Here is an 18,910-nt window from a genome sequence, read left to right as displayed (position 1 = left end):
TTTGATGGACGCATTTACAAGTGGTGCGAATAGTGAAGGGCACAATGTGGTAAATGCAGTTAGGAGTGCTGTACGCTATAAAATGATTCCATACCTTATAGGGTTCTCCAGTGTCGGTCCTGGAGGGCCGGATCCATGCCAGATTTTTAAGATAGCTACATTTATCTTAATGTGGATAAGTAAAAAATCTGGCATGGATCCGGCCCTCCAGGACCGACACTGGAGAACCCCACACGGTATGGCATAATTTTATATTAGAGTTAGTAGAAACTATGTAGTAAAACAATTGCCATGGGAATGCACTGGTCTTATTTCAAGATGAAACTAGAAGTATCGTTACTCCCGCCATTTCGCAAAGTCATACAAGAAGACTTAATAATTTAAAAAGTACTTACTCTTGGCCCCGGCTCCGGTGCTTGCCTACTCATTCTGTTTCCGACAGGCATCATTTACACTTCTAGTTCAACAGAGAATGGTATGAACACACGAGCCTGGAATATATTATCCTAGACAATAATATCCCGAAGGAAAGCGAGAAATGTATGCAGGCTTTTCAACCGTGTCAGCTATTTCTTTCAGAAGCCGCGTCCAGCTGGCTAACGTTTTAGATTCGAGTGGTGTACGATCACTTGCAATGGAGACCACTAGGGGGCACCAAAGGAACCGATTGCACTGTTTGTGCAAATGTTATGCAATCTGGAAGTAGAGGTCTGCTTTTAGAAGACGAGAAATTACCGCGCGTGTTCATGAAAGTGAGTTTAAGGAAAAGTAGTATATATAAATCTTGAATACGGATTTAATCATAAAAAGATAAGCGCTTTATTATCCTTTTACTGGAGAGTATATTTGAGGTTGCTCTCTTCTTAAAGGGGAAATGCAATGAACGAAGATAAAATAACATTTCTTGTTAAGCAGTCCTGTATCAATAATATTCACCAACAATATGCATTCTAGAAGGCTCTTTAGATGTGTCTCCTTGGGCTGTGTTGTGGCAAAGGTACCATGGGCCCTAATGCAAGCAGGGAAAACATGGCCCCAAGTGCTTAATTTGTAAAAATATAAATATATATATATTAATAAATACGTGCCAGGGGGGCCGTCAGGAGGCCACTGCAGCTTGCAGCACCCATTTCCCACTGACATCGCTGTCAATGACAGTACTAATACAGCTATTAACCATCACACTGTGACAATTCAGACTATTCCACGCCTCAGGCTATCAGAATGGCATGGGCGGTAGGCATTTGTTATTTGCAGGGGCGGATTGGCAAGGCGGGCATTTGGGCATCGGCTGAAGGGCCGGTGTCTCAGTGCCCTCTCTGGGCCGGTTTTTAGGTCTCGCCTAGACGAAGCAAAAGCGAAGCTTTTGCGTTTAGGGCGAGACAACTTATGCAATCACTTTCAGGGGAATGTGGACAGCAGACTGTCACGAGCTTCTCCTGCCGGAGATTGTAGCTCGTGAGCACGCACGTCGCCGTGCCTGATATTCCCATGCACAGAAAGGCTCCCGCACGCATGCGCACATACACACACTGCATACACACACACGCACCCCCCCCTTAAAGAAAGGCTCACGCGCGCATGCGCACATACACACACTGCATACACACACACACGCACCCCCCTTAAACAGACACAAGTGCAGACAGACACACGCACGCACAGACACACTACAACAGACACACGCGCACACCCCACCCCCACTCACCCCTCCTCTCCCTCAACACACTCACCTGTTCTGGCGGTGCTCAGCGGCGGTTCTGCCTCTCGGGCGGCGGTAGCGCTTTGCGGGGCTCTCTCACCACATGAGAGCTCCGCCTTCCCCATGCGCCCGGCCGCTCTTCACCCGGTCCCCCATCTCGGGACCGGGACTCGATCAGGAGCCCTCGGGGCTCCTCGAACAGTGGCTTCTCTCTCGCGCTGCGATGGGGGCGGGACTTCCGGCTGCCCAACCGCTTCCGGGTCGTCGCAGGCAGCGCGGCGGCCCGGCGGGAACTTGAAGAAACTCCTGGGCTGCGGTGGTCAGCCTGGAGTGCTGCATATTAAGTGTGTATAGGTGTTCCAAGTTTGGCAAAGTAGTGAGCAGGTTTCTTAATTTGGCCTTGGTCAACTATAGTGACTCAGCTTCTGTCAGCAAACCACTTTGTCATGCCTTTAATACATCTACGAGGTGATGCTGCCCGGCGAGCAGCTGTTCGGCGACTACGTGGGCAGCCTGGGCGGGGGCAACAGCACGCATGTGATGGTCTACGACGGCGACCATTTGGGCTCCTTCTACGCCCCGCGGGCCTGGTGGATGTTCCGGGCCTTCGGGTGTCGGTGCTCAACGGCGGCTTCCGGAACTGGATGCTGGAGGGCCGCCCCGTGACTGCGGAGGCCAGCCCTGTGACTGCGGAGGCCAGCAGGCCCGAGCAAGCCCAGTTCAAGGCCACGCTGGACGGTCGGCTGGTAAAGAGCTTCGAGGAGATGCTGGAGAACCTGCGGACCAAAAGCTTCCAGGTAGGTGGTGGACTCCAGGTACGAGGGCCGGTACCGTGGCAAAGAGTCGGAGCCCGGGCAAGGTAAGAGTAGGACCAGTGGTCCGTCAGCAGGAAGCACTGCCAGGAAAGGGGGCAGTGACTTACTCACCTAGATTGCATACAAACATCTTCACTGTGATGATTGTCCATCCACACACGCCCAGGGCTGTACAATTAGCCATCCGTGTATAGTCCCCTTCTGACGTGCGGGTATACACGCACTAGCAGGCCGTGGCATGCATTGACATACACAGACTATTAAACACTCATATATATTCACTTCACTCGGGGGCACCACCACATCACTTGGGGGCACCACCACATCACTTGGGGGCACCACCACATCACTCGGGGACACCACCACATCACTCGGGGACACCACCACATCACTCGGGGACACCACCACATCACTCGGGGACACCACCACATCACTCAGGGACACCACCACATCACTCAGGGACACCACCACATCACTCAGGGACACCACCACATCACTCAGGGACACCACCACATCACTCAGGGACACCACCACATCACTCAGGGACACCACCACATCACTCAGGGACACCGCCACATCACTCTGGGACACCGCCACATCACTCTGGGACACCGCCACATCACTCTGGGGCACCGCCACATCACTCTGGGGCACCGCCACATCACTCAGGGACATTACCACATAACTCAGGGACACTACCACATCACTCAGGGACATTACCACATCACTCAGGGACATTACCACATAACTCAGGGACATTACCACATCACTCAGGGGCACCACCACATCACTCAGGGACATTACCACATCACTCAGGGACATTACCACATCACTCGGGGACATTACCACATCACTCGGGGGCACCACCACATCACTCAGGGGCACCACCACATCACTCAGGGGCACCACCACATCACGCTGGGACACCACCAACACATCACTCTGGGACACCACCAACATATCACTCTGGGGCACCACCAACACATCACTCTGGGACACCTCCAACACATCACTCAGGGACACCACCACATCACTCAGGGGCACCACCACATCACTCAGGGGCACCACCAACACATCACTCCGGGACACCACCAACACATCACTCCGGGACACCTCCAACACATCACTCTGGGACACCTCCAACACATCACTCTGGGACACCTCCAACACATCACTCTGGGACACCTCCAACACATCACTCTGGGACACCTCCAACACATCACTCTGGGACACCTCCAACACATCACTCTGGGACACCTCCAACACATCACTCTGGGACACCTCCAACACATCACTCTGGGACACCTCCAACACATCACTCTGGGACACCACCAACACATCACTCTGGGACACCACCAACACATCACTCTGGGACACCACCAACACATCACTCTGGGACACCACCAACACATCACTCTGGGACACTACCACATCACTCTGGGACACCACTCAGGTGCACCACCACTTTACTTGGGGGCACCACCACTGCACTCGGGGACACCACCACTGCACTCGGGGACACCACCACAGCACTCAGGGGCACCACCACATCACGCTGGGACACCACCAACACATCACTCTGGGACACCACCAACACATCACTCTGGGGCACCACCAACACATCACTCTGGGACACCGCCATCACATCACTCTGAGACACCACCAACACATCACTCCGGGACACCGCCAACACATCACTCCGGGACACCGCCAACACATCACTCCGGGACACCTCCAACACATCACTCTGGGACACCTCCAACACATCACTCTGGGACACCTCCAACACATCACTCTGGGACACCTCCAACACATCACTCTGGGACACCTCCAACACATCACTCTGGGACACCACCAACACATCACTCTGGGACACCACCAACACATCACTCTGGGACACCACCAACACATCACTCTGGGACACCACCACATCACTCTGGGACACCACTCAGGTGCACCACCACTTTACTTGGGGGCACCACCACTGCACTCGGGGACACCACCACTGCACTCGGGACACCACCACAGCACTCGGGGACACCACCACATCATCAGCCAGGCACACACCACCAGCTGTCAAATCACTCGCAACCACTGCATCACTCAGCGCAAGCACTGCATCACTCAGCACCACCACAGCAGCACTGGTTCAAATATGTTCTCTCAATGTTTCAAGCTTTATTACAAATGTCACAAAAAGATGTTAATATTTCACTTCTGTTCTTGGATTTTCGTCACAATAAAATACACTAAACATAATGTTCACAAAGGTTATTTACAAAAGTTTAAGCTATTGCCATTATAAATTGGAATCACTTTTAAGTATTAATTATTCAAAAGAAATAAAAGCCATTTTTATTTGTAATATCAACACATGTAAGTCACGTAAATACAAAACATGTTGCATTACCAATGCTATAGGTGTCACATTTGTGAAAGTTATAACTATTGGCATTGTAAATGACAAAGCTATTATTACGTTATTTAAAAAAAAACACATAAATAAAAAATTTGTCATTTACCATACCAATAGCTCCAACTTTCCTAAGGCGAGACCTATTGCATTGCAAATGCTTGTTCTGTCTACTTTTGAAAACTTGAAATATTCTTTAAAAATCACACAAAATACTGAAACTCAATTACCTACCTGTTTTGAGTTAAGACCCCAGTGCTGGCCCTAAGAGACCAGTACTGGATTACAAAAGTAACACAATCGTACTTTACCTGCAACCTGAATTTTCTCCCATTGAATAACATTGTCAGATTTTCCATTGAAAAGTTTCTAAGTGTAAACTTTTAAAACCACTTTATATTGACGAAATTCACTACAGTAACTAAAACGTTTTTGCTAATATGGTTTCAGCTTAGACCCCAGGACTGAATCTAAGATCTAGTCCTGGGACTACTAAAGTCATCTATATAGAATTCAACTGTACTTACATGTGTAAAACCTATTGAGCTCAATGCTATAGTGTGTTTTAGGATTGTGTTGCTTACTGTCAATACTGTATTAATTGTGTGCACAAACTTTATTGCTCCTTTGCAAAGTAATTGCATGAGAGAACTCATAACAAGAAAAGTATTTTTTTATAACTGTTGGTTTAAAAAATAAAACGCCTATATCTGTGAATATAAAAACAATTGGCCTGGAGTTCAGTCCTTGAATGTGTGAAACCTTTTGCTGACTGAGTGTGTACAACAGATGCTTTACACTGTCCTCTGGTACTTCCTTACTGCTCGACCAAGCTTACACTTTGGAGAGTACGGTCAGTTCTGGCTTTAACCTCTGTTATACCTCTGGGGTTGGTTGACTCTATACACACTGTACTTCATTCTAGTCCAGTGTACATAGAGCCACTTTCTCACAACAGCCATATTCTTAGGAAAAGCCTTTCTCAAATGCTTTAAGTCTACCCTCCTGTAAGAACACCTTCTCCTCCATGGAATTTAAATGTACTTCTCTCTAAATTAATGTGCCCTCAGTTGAAGAACTTTAATGAGGCTTCATTGCAACCTCGATCTTAGAAGACAACCTTCTTGGTTGCCATTTCTTGATCTAGTTACGGTCAGGGAATTAAAGCTTCCCTCAGCTGTTGGGCCCTATCCAGTTTCTTCGATTCCAGCTGCTTACGCCTCTCTTGTTTCCAAGGTATTTTCAAGATTTCAAACCCTACTTACTTCTTCTCAAATGAACTGTCTACCTCACCAGATTGCTGACACACTTTAGGTGTTTGGGGTGTTTTAGGATTTTATTTAGACAAAGCTAAACTAGGTATTCCCTTAAATACAGTTCAATAAACAGATTTGACTGTTTCAAAACAATCCATTTCCAAGTTGATTGTTTTTTATATTTTGTAGTTGGTGAATAAACCTCTTCATGTAAGCATATTACATGCAAGTCAAGGAAGACACCAGCAGTGTTAAAAAAATCACATTGGCTGAGATTTGTAAGGCCGCGTCCTGTAAATCAGTCCATAGGTTAATACATTACTTTACTTGATTCTGACGTGAGGGCTGACTATAGTAATTCAAGATACTCGCAAAAATGTGTTTACTTAAGCCTGGTATGCTTCTGTGAATCTCTTATTCAACCTCTGATGTAGAAAGACCTTAGTGGGATGTGCTTGCTACTGTATTGTTACATTTATGACTATCCATGAAGATCCCACAATGCAGAAGAGGTTATTTGTAGTCTTGGTTCTGATCATAATGATTCTCATTCAATGAATGAATGTGCTGAATTTCGTGCAGCTACTACGATAGTGTCCTGGCACTAGGGCAGATGCCAAAGGGGAGTAGCACCCACCCTACACTTTGAATAGGTGTGTTTTCAATTGTTTGGGAAATACATTAATTTTTGGGATACATCTGAAAGGAAGAGGGAGATTGTTCCAGTACTTGGCTACCAGCACAGAGCAGGCTGAGCTACTCCACTTCTTCCATTTGGTGTAGGGAATGACTAGCAACCAGGCAGACCGTGCAAACAAACACATTAAGATAGGTTTCTACTATCCTTTTGCACAAGTATTTAGGACCAGTCTTTTATAGAAAGAGGCATGTGCCACTGCCAGCGCTTTATACATAATGTTTTTTTTTTACCGATAGCCAGTGCAGTTGGTTACGGTAATGAGAGATGGAGGCATGCTTGGGAAGTTTAAACAAAAGGCTGATTGCCATATTCTGTACCATTTGCATTCGTTGGATTAGGTAGTTGGGCACTCCTAGGTACAGAATGTTGGAGTAGTCCACTCTAGAGAGGATTAAGGCCTGGACTACTGAAGTCCTAAACAATCCTCCCATTTCCGTGACTTTTTTTCTCGTCCATGTGGATCAAAACCTCTCGACAATGGGTTATTGAGCTTACTCTTCTTATCCATCAAAAAGAACTGGCACTGAGAGATAACTACCAGTACAGTGCATTCTGGGATTGAAAACATGGCTTCTTAAAAGCACAGGAAACCTTTGCTTGCATGGTGAATGTGATGCCTATTGGTGCTCCTTTTACCATCATTTTGCGTACTTTTTTTTAGCAAAAGTCTAGGATCAACGTTTGTTAATACAGCACTGTAAATTTGAAAAAACTGCTATATAAATTATTTACAGGATGCGTTTTTAAATTGGACATGTTAAATTCACACCCTCTTTAGAAATATTTGTGGAAAAAGTGTTCTTGGTCCCTACACAGTTGGGAATTGTTCTAATGTTTGACTTGAGTGAAGATCACTACGATTGTAGACCAATGACTATAAGTAATCCATTCTTATCTGCTTCTCTTGCTGCTCCTCCAGCTACATCTACAGTCCAACTTTGTCATGCTCTTGTTTAGAGGTAAATTATGCTTCTCCATTGCCTTCATAAGTCCCTTTCCCCTCATAAGCTCACTTGTAGTTAACTGCTTCTACTCTAGTCCTGGGCTTAGCACGCTGGTGTTTACTGCACTTTCCTCATTCAGCATGCTTCTTGGAGCAGTTCTGGCGCTGTGGATGGATAACGTCAGTGACCGCAAGTACATGGTTCTGACATTGTACTATGCCGCGTCTTTATAAAAATGGTGATGGGTAACCGTGAATCGAAGAAATAACAGGTAGATTCATCAAGCGAAATGTGCTCGCAAAAGGGCCAGATTCTAAGAATCTGGCCCTTTGCGAGTGCAATTTTTGCATTTGGGATTCATCATCCCAAATGCAAAAATCGCTAATAAAGAATTCGCAAATTTGCGAGGATTAGCATTTAAGGAATCTCTATTAGAGATTCCTTAAATGCTATTCATGAAACATTTAAAAATTGCGAATTCGCAATTTAGGACCGCTATTTACCACGAAGTCAAACCTCGTGGTAAATAGTGAAAACTTAGAAAAATGCATTTAAAAGCGTTTTTCTAAGTTGCATGTTACACACACACACATGTCCTTTGGACATGTGTGTGCACAACATCAGTGTAAATTCACATTTATGGGGTGCTACAGGGTGTCCTTTGGACACCCCTGCACCCTTGAAATCGCAATTTCATTTTGCAAATCGCTATTTGCGATTTAGCTAGTTGCGACTGTCTTCCCATTCAATCCTATGGGCCTCTAGGCCCATAGGAATGAATGGGGAGATATTCCTTAATTGCGACTCGCAATTTGAGATTCGCAATCGAGGAATAATTCGAAATCGCCATTTCTTCAGTAATTTCTTGATGAATAGCATTTTGCTATTCCTTAATAGCGAATCGGTAAATTTCGCTATGAAGGAATCGCAAAATGTGTTCTTCATGAAGCTGGCAGTAAGATTTATGAAGTGCATGCATACACTTGAAAATCATGTTGTTAAGAACTGAAACTGTCGGTCACATGGCTCAGTGAATGAGCCAGGGGGAAATTGTTCCAAACAGAGGAGTTAATCACAGGAAAGTCAGACTGGCCCTTGTGGGCTTTTTGAAGCGAGGAACTTGGAGCAGAGGCAATGAAGATGACTGAAGTTCTCGGCTGAACTTATTTCTGAAGGGAGGTGGATGAGTAACTATAGTAATGCTTATATGCCAAACAGAGGGGCCAGGTACTACCATCTAGTGGAGTTTACGAACGGCCTTTGAGACCCTATGAAACGTTCCAGGGATTAGCCAAATTGCCATGTTCTAAATTGAGTTTAGTTGACACTTAGTGGAAGCAGAAAGCCCACATAACAGGCGTTGGCATCTTTTCCCCCAGATATAATTAAGGTATTAACACATGATGTGAGCTGGGCATGGGGACACTTTTTAGTATCCCCTTCTGCAACGAACAGGATGATATCACTGAGTAAATCTATGGGATTAGAATGAAAGGTCCTTATCTAGACTGTAGCCTAGGCTTTAAATGTTGCCGATGCTGGCTGAGGGTGGACCTCCCATGCAGACAGACCATAAATTGAGATGCAATGAAGAATGTTTTTCAAGCATTAAGACCATCAGAGTTGCCATCCTGAATTAATTTAATCAGCTGCTCTATTGAACCTCAGAATAAAAAGTATCTTCAGCATGGGAATTATTTTGGAGCTAAATGCCCCATCTACCCCCTTATCCCCCCCCCCCCCCCCCACACACACACCACCACCCAGATAAGATTGTTCATCTAGGGCACCAACCCCCATCCAGTATACCCACTTCCTTACACCCACACAATTTCTCTGGTTTGGGGGCCCAGGCTTTGCGTAGAGGCAAAGGAACACTGGAATGGCCCTGATAGTGTGCCCATGGAAAGTGTGCTGCAGGTTTGGTGTCAGAAGTCGTCCCTCCCCCTCTATGCCCCCCCCCCCCACCCCCCACCCCCAAGTCTTACTACAGTGTTAGAGACCTGTTGGAAAGCCAGCAGCTTTGCATGGTTGCATGGATTGTATGATCCTGGTGTTTAATTTTTAATTCTTTGGCTACATTTTTAGTTTGCATGACTTGTGCTTTTATCACAGAGATCATTCTACTGAACAAACGAATTGAAGAAAAGCAGGCTGCTTTATTGGTCACAATATCAAAACTAAAGGAGGATGAGCAGTATCGAGAGCGGCTGGGAAAAGAAATTCAGGATGTGAAGGAAGACTTTCGAGACAAGAAGGAAGGTAATGCCTTTCTATGACTGGCAGCAAATCAGTGTCTTAAAATGTGAAGTGTTTACACTCTCAGATTAACGCAATTACAGGTGAAAAAAGGTAGACTACCAAAAACAGCCAACAAAGTTGTCAAATATAAGGAATTTGATATGGGATTCCAATCCTTAATCTTAAAATAAGGTATCAATCTACTGTTTATTTAAACATGTAATTGTAAATGTTTAGTTAATGCGTTCTGTTTCCCATCTGGGAAAAAGAAGAAAAATCTCTATACTCACGTGAACTTCTTTTCACATATGCAGTTGTACACTAAGGTAAAGAGGTTTGCATTAAGAATGTCAGGACTCTTTTCTTTTGTGGACTCTTTGGGTACTGGATGTCCGAGTCTTACCAGCACCCTGAGGAGGGGCGGAGTGACTCTCACGCTATATAAGAGCATTTCACACCCAGCTGTCTGTGAAGGATGCACGCAGGCCTTGCCGGGGTCAATCCACGACCGTCTGAGCACAGAGGCACTTCGATCGGGGACCAAGAGGCTCTTAGATCAGGCGCTCCTTTTTTGCTGGTTCTTTCAAGTAAGGAAAGACACTTAAACCTCTGTTCTAACCTTCTGGGTTGCCTCATATCCCGCTGGCTTAATTATACAAGTGAAAGACTTTAGTCTACAAATTAAACCGTGGTAAATCCACCTCCTACCATTATTGCTCTAAACCAGAGCCAGGAGTTAAGAGTTTTCTCTGACGAGAACCCAAATCCAAAGCTACTAGTGTTCGTCCCTGTTGTTGAACAGCTACTGCTGAGCAAACTGCTCACTGCCACTTTAAAATCACTTCTGTCCCCATTGGAGAGTGTTTGCAAACCCCCATGCTGGTCAATGATTCACGTAGCAGTAATGTCTCATTCCCCCGCCACCCCACAGCATGCAGAAGAGTCATTTCAACAGCTTAGGAACAAGGTTTTGCATTGGTTATTCTCTAAATTGGGCAATTCCTTTTCAAATGCCCACAACATTTTAATGGTTTGTAGGGCACGTTGGATGGGCCCGCTAGAGAAAAACCTAGAGGGTGACTGCATGAAAAAAACTATAGGTATCCAAATCTAGTTGAGGTTGTTTTTTAAAAACCCTGTCAAATTAATAAGCAGAAGTGTGGCATTAAGCTTTTAGCCTTTGGCTAGTACTACCGCCATCTTCAGTACACATCTAGGAATAACTTTCATAGTAAGGACTCTATCCCAACCCAGTTACAAATTTTTACTGCCAGTCAGTTTACACTCCTTGCATGCCTGAATGAGAATGATTGACTGCCCAGGGATTTACTCCTTCAGGGTCTGGCTAAACCAAAGGGTTCAAATCCATCACCCCTCTGTTATAAATAAAGCAAAACTAGTTCCTTCCTTACTAGAATATAACAACTGGGTCACAGATATTATTTGGCGCTTTAGGTAAAGGTAGAAAAACAAGTTTATTTGTCCATAAAACATTCTAAAACTCAATTGACAAAATCATTAAAAGGGCCCCATCTAACAACCAAACACTTAATATTTCTTTTCGCAATCCTGGGTTGGGTAACTGCGATAAATAAGGGAAAACGGTGTCCTGGCCCAGAGTAGGGAATGAGAACCTGATGGATGGTTTCTTGCTCGGGTAAGATAGGTCATTTGATTCAGACACCAAAACAACAGATTCTTTCAATGAGTGCTTGCCTGGGAAGGGGAACCACGATGTGATTGTACTACTATCTGAATGGAGGTTCCTAACAGCAATTATTCTGGTTCTTCCTTCCTTGGCCCACCTTCTTCACTATATTGAATCTCTTCCCTGTACAATTTGGAGACTTTAGACACATCATCATCCTCCAAGAGTGTATTCAAGTATCTTAGTGCCCGAGTAAAGACCACCAGGTTCCAGGAGACCAGATTTGGCTTTAGGGATCAGGCCCTGCAGCTCGTCAGCACTGCGCACAATGTATATTGGCTGCGAATGCGAACACGTGACAGGGGATTGGCACCTAGTGAAGGAGTGTCCAATATTCTTAACTCCACTAAGCGTGATTTGGCCCTAGAGTTATTTAGAGTTTCACCAGTCGGAGCCACTTTGGTAGTCTTCTTGGAAAGGTCTATACCCCCTTCCCAGAAACTCCACAAGTCCTGTAGGACTTTCTCCTAGTCTTATTCCATCTATTAATTTCGCTGTCCCCTTTGCTACACTAGTACCCCTGGGAACTTATTCTAATCGGCAAATGTCAACAATATTGCTAAATTGGAATGTGGCAGGGATTAAGACAAAACTTGAACACTTAGTAGGGGAAGCTTATCGACCATCATGGGGTTTGTTTCTCAAGATAAATGGCAGTGAAAAAATGTTTAAAGGAATGTTTACAAAAGGTATTTCATACTTGCAATTAGTTTGTCTGCAGGGAGAGTAGCAGGCGGTTCATTGACATGGGTGAACATTGCACTTAAGTGTTTTATTGCAGAGTTATCACTTTCTTCAAATTGACAGGGGCTTGTCATGACACAATCTACTATGATTACCAATCTGTTAATTAACACCTGCAATAGAAGTTCAGGTAGGCAGGAAGAATTGAGAATTGCCTTATTGGACACAGCATTATACTTGTATGAAGCCTCCCATAATGTCATCATTGTGGGGGATTTAAATTTAATTTTCGAGCCTAGTTATATTGCACAAGACTTGTGTGTAGAGTAGGATGCAGCATGGAATATTCCCAAGCTAATATTTTTCCCCCCAAGAGCAATCTGTCTAGGGCTGCCTTGCAAATGGCGGCTCTTGCTATTATTACCCATGGATTATATGCTTGTAATGGTCGTTCTGTTTCAAATCTAAGACCTTCCCCAACATTTCATAGATGCAACTATTCCAGCTCCGGAGAATGTTATCTTGGATCTCCTCATTTGCGAAATATGGTGGATAAGGGCGTCCGGCATAACCTCAACAGCGACCATGCCCTTTTGATATTAACAGTATTTAACCTTCTGTCTCATACATTGGTGGAGGCCCAATATCTGGTGGGAATACTTTAGCAGTGGCCAATAATCAAAGGAACGTCAAATTGAACACATTTTCTTCCATTGAGGGCATAACCCTCGGATCTATGATACAGTGGCTATCCACATGGGGAAGATGCTTGAGAACTGGGATTGCCCAGATTCCATCTTTAAGGGGCATAGACACCTATTTTTGAACCTTAAAGATTACTTAATACATCATTTCAAACAGGCTGTCAAGAACCCAAAATCCCAGGAGTGGTTCTCTGGAGTAACTTGGTAACTACCCTAAAGTCGGCTAATAGGGCTGTAATCAGGGAATCTAGAGCAGCGTATCGGGAGACCATCAAATTGGCCATAGAAACGTTGGAACAATCTATCCAGGATTGTCTAGACTCGAGGCCTCACTTAAGAAAGACTCAAAAACATTGTGGCAGATAGTGAGACAAGGACCCAAAGATTGTGTTAAACAACCCAAATTCTTTATTCAACCCAGGGAATGAGAATAACACTTTAAAGTGTGTGTTTTTTGCTTTTAGTCCTCAGGCAGGGGCAAGGCATTGGGAGTGAATCAGTACTGCTCAATGAAGACTTGTGACTGCCCTGAGGCGACATGTATAGGATACCTAAGGCTGATGTATCACTATTTGATCAGGTATACCCTGGACACGAGTGTGAGAAGGAGGCAAGTTACTTGAGGTATATGGTATGGAGGGTCAGCGCGAAAGATGTGATGCTTGTTCCAGATGTGGGACTCTGAGACTGCACCATTCCTCAGCCTTCAGATTGTTTTGTAGTGTTCTGGTGCTGACCACTCTTTTGGCTTCTGGTGTGTCCAAGTGTCCTTTGGAAAAACGAAGCTTAATCACACTAGTGAGATGTTAGAAGAATGGCTTAATTGTTAGGCTGCCACTCTGCCTGCCAGAGAGAGCTTTGATGAATAAAGTTAAGACTTCTTCATAGGAGGTGTCTTGGAACGGGTGTAGTATTTCTGTAAGTGATAGGGTTTGGAAGGATGACCTTTTCAGGATGGTAAGAGAAGAGATAGAGGTTTGCCAATTCGCTGACAATATATTTCACTGATGAAGAGGTTAATGACCACACTTGTCTTTAGGCCATAGAAAAGTAGGGTCAGACAGGATTTTGATGCTGTGCTTGATTGTCTTTAGGACCATTCTGCTTTTATTAGTATTCGTTGTCTGTGTGTTATACAGAGGGACTTCAGTAGTATGTGTAAGGGTTCTACCCTTATCTCGTATGCACCATGGTGTGTCGTAGGATCCAATGTGCCTTCCATTCTCTGAAACTTCCTACTGTTCCTCGACGAGCTTGTAGTCTAGGACACGGTGGCAACCTAGTCAGCACACGCAAGGAACTATAGGGCGACTGCATGTCGGTTTTAGAACACCATATGAAGGAGGAATCTAATTCCACAGCATTTTTAAGCACTCTAATCATGCTTTCGGCTACAAATATTACAATGGTATTCTTTAGTGGTTCACTCCAAATATATTATTTCTATGGATTTGAGCATTTCTTATTAATTTATCTCCCAGTCTTAAGATGGCCAAACCCCTTCCTGAATGGTGTCATATCCTGTTTGTCACTATAAAACGGGAGTCCGTTTTGAGTCTATTACATCACAATTGTGCTTGTTTGACTGGTCGCTCACTGGACTCAGTGGATTCGCCGCCTTCTCCAGTTCCTGCTTGCTTTTCTTATTGTTTTTTGCCTTGCTGCTAGGCCTGGATAGCCTGAACGTTTTTCTGGTCCCAGTTCTTTTCTTCCTGATGGATATTATTTTTCTGCAGCTACTCTAGACGCCCAGTTGGCATCTGGGTTTGATTTTCGAGAGGGTAGGCCATTCCTATGCACTTAAAAGACCCTGCACCTGTTGCCAAGAAGACTTGCCCCTAACAATGTGAAGTGATCGTTGTTTGGTTTACATTCCCTTTTTTTCCTTTCTGTGGAGTACCATGGTGCTCAAAGTTTTGACTTGTATTTTAGTTGGAGCGTTGGGATATGTTGACTTGAAGTGTGGAGTTGGCGGTGCGAGAGATCAGTTTATGCTTTAAGAAGTTGATGGAGAAGTCTGTGAAGGGTCTACTGTTTCAACTTAGGGTTGACCTCTGTTTGTTAGTTAGACGATGAGCAAGATGATGGGAATGGCGAGGTGGTTGGTACCATCCCAAGGTACATGTGGTTTGCTTTGTATTGTAGGTGCTGTTGATAAGACTGGATCAAGGATGTGTCCTTTGGAGTGTGTTGGTTAGTTGATGTGTTGTACTACTTGAAGTGTGTTGCTGAGGTTGTGACGGGTGTGTCTTGTTTTTTGAGTTTGTGTTGTCTAGGAGATTGAAGTCACCCAGGAAGGTCGTGTAGATGAGATCTTCGAATTTGCCATTTAAGTCTTTTGCTACCAGAGAGGCCTGAAGATGAGATGGAATGTGGCGGACTGACTTAAAGAGAGTGAGTAGTATCATGTGTGGAGCTCACAGGAGTTGTCTCACTTGCTTACCTCTGATGCAGGTCCAGGAGAGCTTATAGTTGTGTTGTTAACATGATGGATGCTGTAGCCTTTGGTAACCATGCATGGAAAACCTCACCACCACACTGCGAAGTACTGTAGAGCTTGCAGTGAACACAAGTTGAATTGTGTGTTCAGTAGTTTGATGGTGCACGATGGTTAGTGGAATGTGTTTGAGGTTGTGTCTGTGTGGGGTGAGGATGCTATGTGAGAATTTCTGTGGTCTAGGTCTGAATGTGGGGAGTAAGGTGAGGTGCATGATCATATCTGACCTTTTAGGTTTCAGAGGAACATTAGTTCTGGCTCTAGGCCACTCCTATACCTATAGGTACCAACAGAACTTTTCAGAGCAGTAGTCTGATGCTTGGCCAGTGTAATGATATATAAGCTGGTTGAAGTAAGGAGACAGCAGGATTTGATCTCGCTTCTTGAATAGTTAGATACTGAAATGCTATGCTGTGTCTTCCTGTGGAGAAGGATGATGGAGAATAAAGTCTGTCTCCTATAAAGATAAATAGTAAGGAGGAAGGTTTTGGGTGAGGACTGGAAGCAGTGATGATAGCTTTCAGCCTCTCCCCTTGTCAAGCACAGCCTCCATTGTTCCTTCATTATCTTGGTGGGAAATATGGAATTCCCTATAAAGCCACTCTGAAATGCTGCTGATGTCGTTGTGATGTTACATTTATGTCTTAAGTTTATCCTGGAAATATACTGATGTCTTCCTCCTTAAAGTGTCCTGGTGTTGAAGAAAACAGCGCCATGAAATGTCCCTCTAACCTACTCTATTCAGGAGTTTATTCCCTATCGCAGTACAAACAAGCATTGGAAATGCAATAGGTCTCGCAGCATTAGAGTTAGTGCTTTTAGAATTGTTTATGGTTTTTTTTGTAAATCTTTAACATTTTTGTTTCCTGTAGCCAATGCTAAAGAATTAAAAAAAAAAAGCCATAAACATTTCTAAAAGCTCTAACTCAAATGCTCCGAGACCTATTGCACTGTGTGAGGGTGAGGGGTTGAGGGTGAGTGAGGGTGAGTGAGGGTGAGTGAGGGTGAGTGAGGGTGAGTGAGGGTGAGTGAGGGTGAGTGAGGGTGAGTGAGGGTGAGTGAGGGTGAGTGAGGGTGAGTGAGGGTGAGTGAGGGGTTGAGGGTGAGTGAGGGGTTGAGGGTGAGGGTGAGAGTGAGGGGGTGAGGGTGAGGGTGAGGGTGAGAGTGAGGGTGAGAGTGAGGGTGAGAGTGAGGGTGAGAGTGAGGGTGAGAGTGAGGGTGAGAGTGAGGGTGAGAGTGAGAGTGAGAGTGAGAGTGAGAGTGAGAGTGAGGGTGAGAGTGAGAGTGAGAGTGAGAGTGAGAGTGAGGGTGAGAGTGAGGGTGAGAGTGAGGGTGAGAGTGAGGGTGAGAGTGAGGGTGAGAGTGAGGGTGAGAGTGAGGGTGAGAGTGAGGGTGAGAGTGAGGGTGAGGGTGAGTGAGAGTGAGGGTGAGAGTGAGGGTGAGTGAGGGGTTGAGGGTGAGTGAGGGGTTGAGGGTGAGAGTGAGGGTGAGAGTGAGGGTGAGAGTGAGGGTGAGAGTGAGGGTGAGAGTGAGGGTGAGAGTGAGGGTGAGAGTGAGGGTGAGAGTGAGGGTGAGGGTGAGGGTGAGAGTGAGGGTGAGGGTGAGAGTGAGGGTGAGAGTGAGGGTGAGAGTGAGGGTGAGAGTGAGGGTGAGAGTGAGGGTGAGAGTGAGGGTGAGAGTGAGGGTGAGAGTGAGGGTGAGAGTGAGGGTGAGGGTGAGAGTGAGGGTGAGAGTGAGGGTGAGAGTGAGGGTGAGAGTGAGGGGTTGAGGGTGAGGGTGAGTGAGGGGTTGAGGGTGAGGGTGAGTGAGGGGTTGAGGGTGAGGGTGAGTGAGGGGTTGAGGGTGAGGGTGAGTGAGGGGTTGAGGGTGAGGGTGAGTGAGGGGTTGAGGGTGAGGGTGAGTGAGGGGTTGAGGGTGAGGGTGAGTGAGGGGTTGAGGGTGAGGGTGAGAGTGAGGGTGAGAGTGAGGGTGAGACCTAAAAAGCACCCCAGAATTAAACCGAGGATACAGAATAATAAAAATGGGGTCAATATTGGTCTCCTTTTCACAGCCGACAGCCAAAAAAACAGGGTGTTGTGGAGGACTCTGATTCTGGTGGAATCAGAATTTTTAAAAGTCATTGCCAATAAGGAATTTGTTTGTGTCTGCACATGTGTGCGCGCGCACATATGTATGTATGTGTGCTTGTGTGTGCACATGTCTATGTATGTGCGTGCATATCTGTGTGCATGTATTTGTGTGTGTGCTTGTGTGTGTGTGCATATCTGTGTGTGAGCATGTGTGGATGTGTGTTTGTGTGTGTGCATATCTGTGCGTGCACGTGCACGTATGCATGTGCCTGTGTGTGTTTGAGGTCATATCTGTGTGGGTTTGCACTTGTTTGTGTGTGTTCTTACCATATGCACAGCTTTCATTGTTGGATGCTTCAGTTAGCACCCCAGCACTGAGTGCCCTGGCGCATGAGACCGTTTAATCATTGACTGTCCTGGAGAAGGCTGCTGGATTCCAGACCTGATGCCTGGGCAACAGGCTTGTGCTGTAGAATCATCCCACGTTCAAGGGAATGGATGCACTTATACCTTTCTTGTATGACATGCGGCATAGTGGCCAGAGAGGAGGCATGATTCATCTGCATTCTGCTATATTTGAAATTGAAGATGATTTTTCGCTTGAAATGGGAGAGATCACAAGTAAACTCGTTTGTGCAGCTTTCAGATGGTTGTGTGGGGAGCTGTCACCAGGCCCAGGGGTGGAGCTAGACAGAATGTAAAAGTTCTCACTCTAAAAAGTCTTCCTGCAGACTAGATTGAAGATATAATGCCTCCCTGCAGATAAATGTGTATCGATGCTAAACTCTCTCTCTGCGGTCCTCAAACTAGTGGCAATATGTTCCTGTGAGTACTTTTTTTTGTTGTAAAGGTTAATCACAGTGAGAGACGGCAAGAGAAAGACGGAAAGGGCTTGTCTGTGCCAGAGCGGTCGGTGGACGAATGCCAGCATGCATGCACGAGTGGACGGAAGGCAGCATGCATGCACGGATGGGCGGCTGACAGCATGCTGCAAGGGTGGGTGGATGACCGCATGCATGAAGGGGTGGACGGAAGGCCGGAAGACAGCATGCATGCACGGGTGGACGGAAGGCAGCATGCATGCATGCACGGATGGACGGAAAGCTGCATGCATGCATGCACGGATGGGCGGATGACAGCATGCATGCACGGGTGGACGGATGACAGCATGCATGCA

General features: G+C 45.6%; 1 protein-coding gene across 2 annotated transcripts in view; it reads left to right on the top strand.

The window, feature by feature from the left end:
- SPC25 (SPC25 component of NDC80 kinetochore complex) overlaps window positions 1-18,910 on the top strand; it is a 78,724-nt gene that overhangs the window by 18,935 nt on the left and 40,879 nt on the right. For both annotated transcript variants that reach the window (XM_086937710.1, XM_086937711.1), the window contains exon 4: window positions 9,946-10,092. In XM_086937710.1, coding sequence (XP_086793836.1) covers window positions 9,946-10,092 — 147 coding nt within the window. The remainder of the gene's footprint in view (window positions 1-9,945; window positions 10,093-18,910) is intronic.

The sequence above is a fragment of the Lissotriton vulgaris genome, chromosome 9 (genome assembly GCF_964263255.1).
Source record: "Lissotriton vulgaris chromosome 9, aLisVul1.2, whole genome shotgun sequence".
Classification (NCBI taxonomy): domain Eukaryota; kingdom Metazoa; phylum Chordata; class Amphibia; order Caudata; family Salamandridae; genus Lissotriton; species Lissotriton vulgaris.
This window is presented reverse-complemented; position numbering and strand designations above follow the sequence as displayed.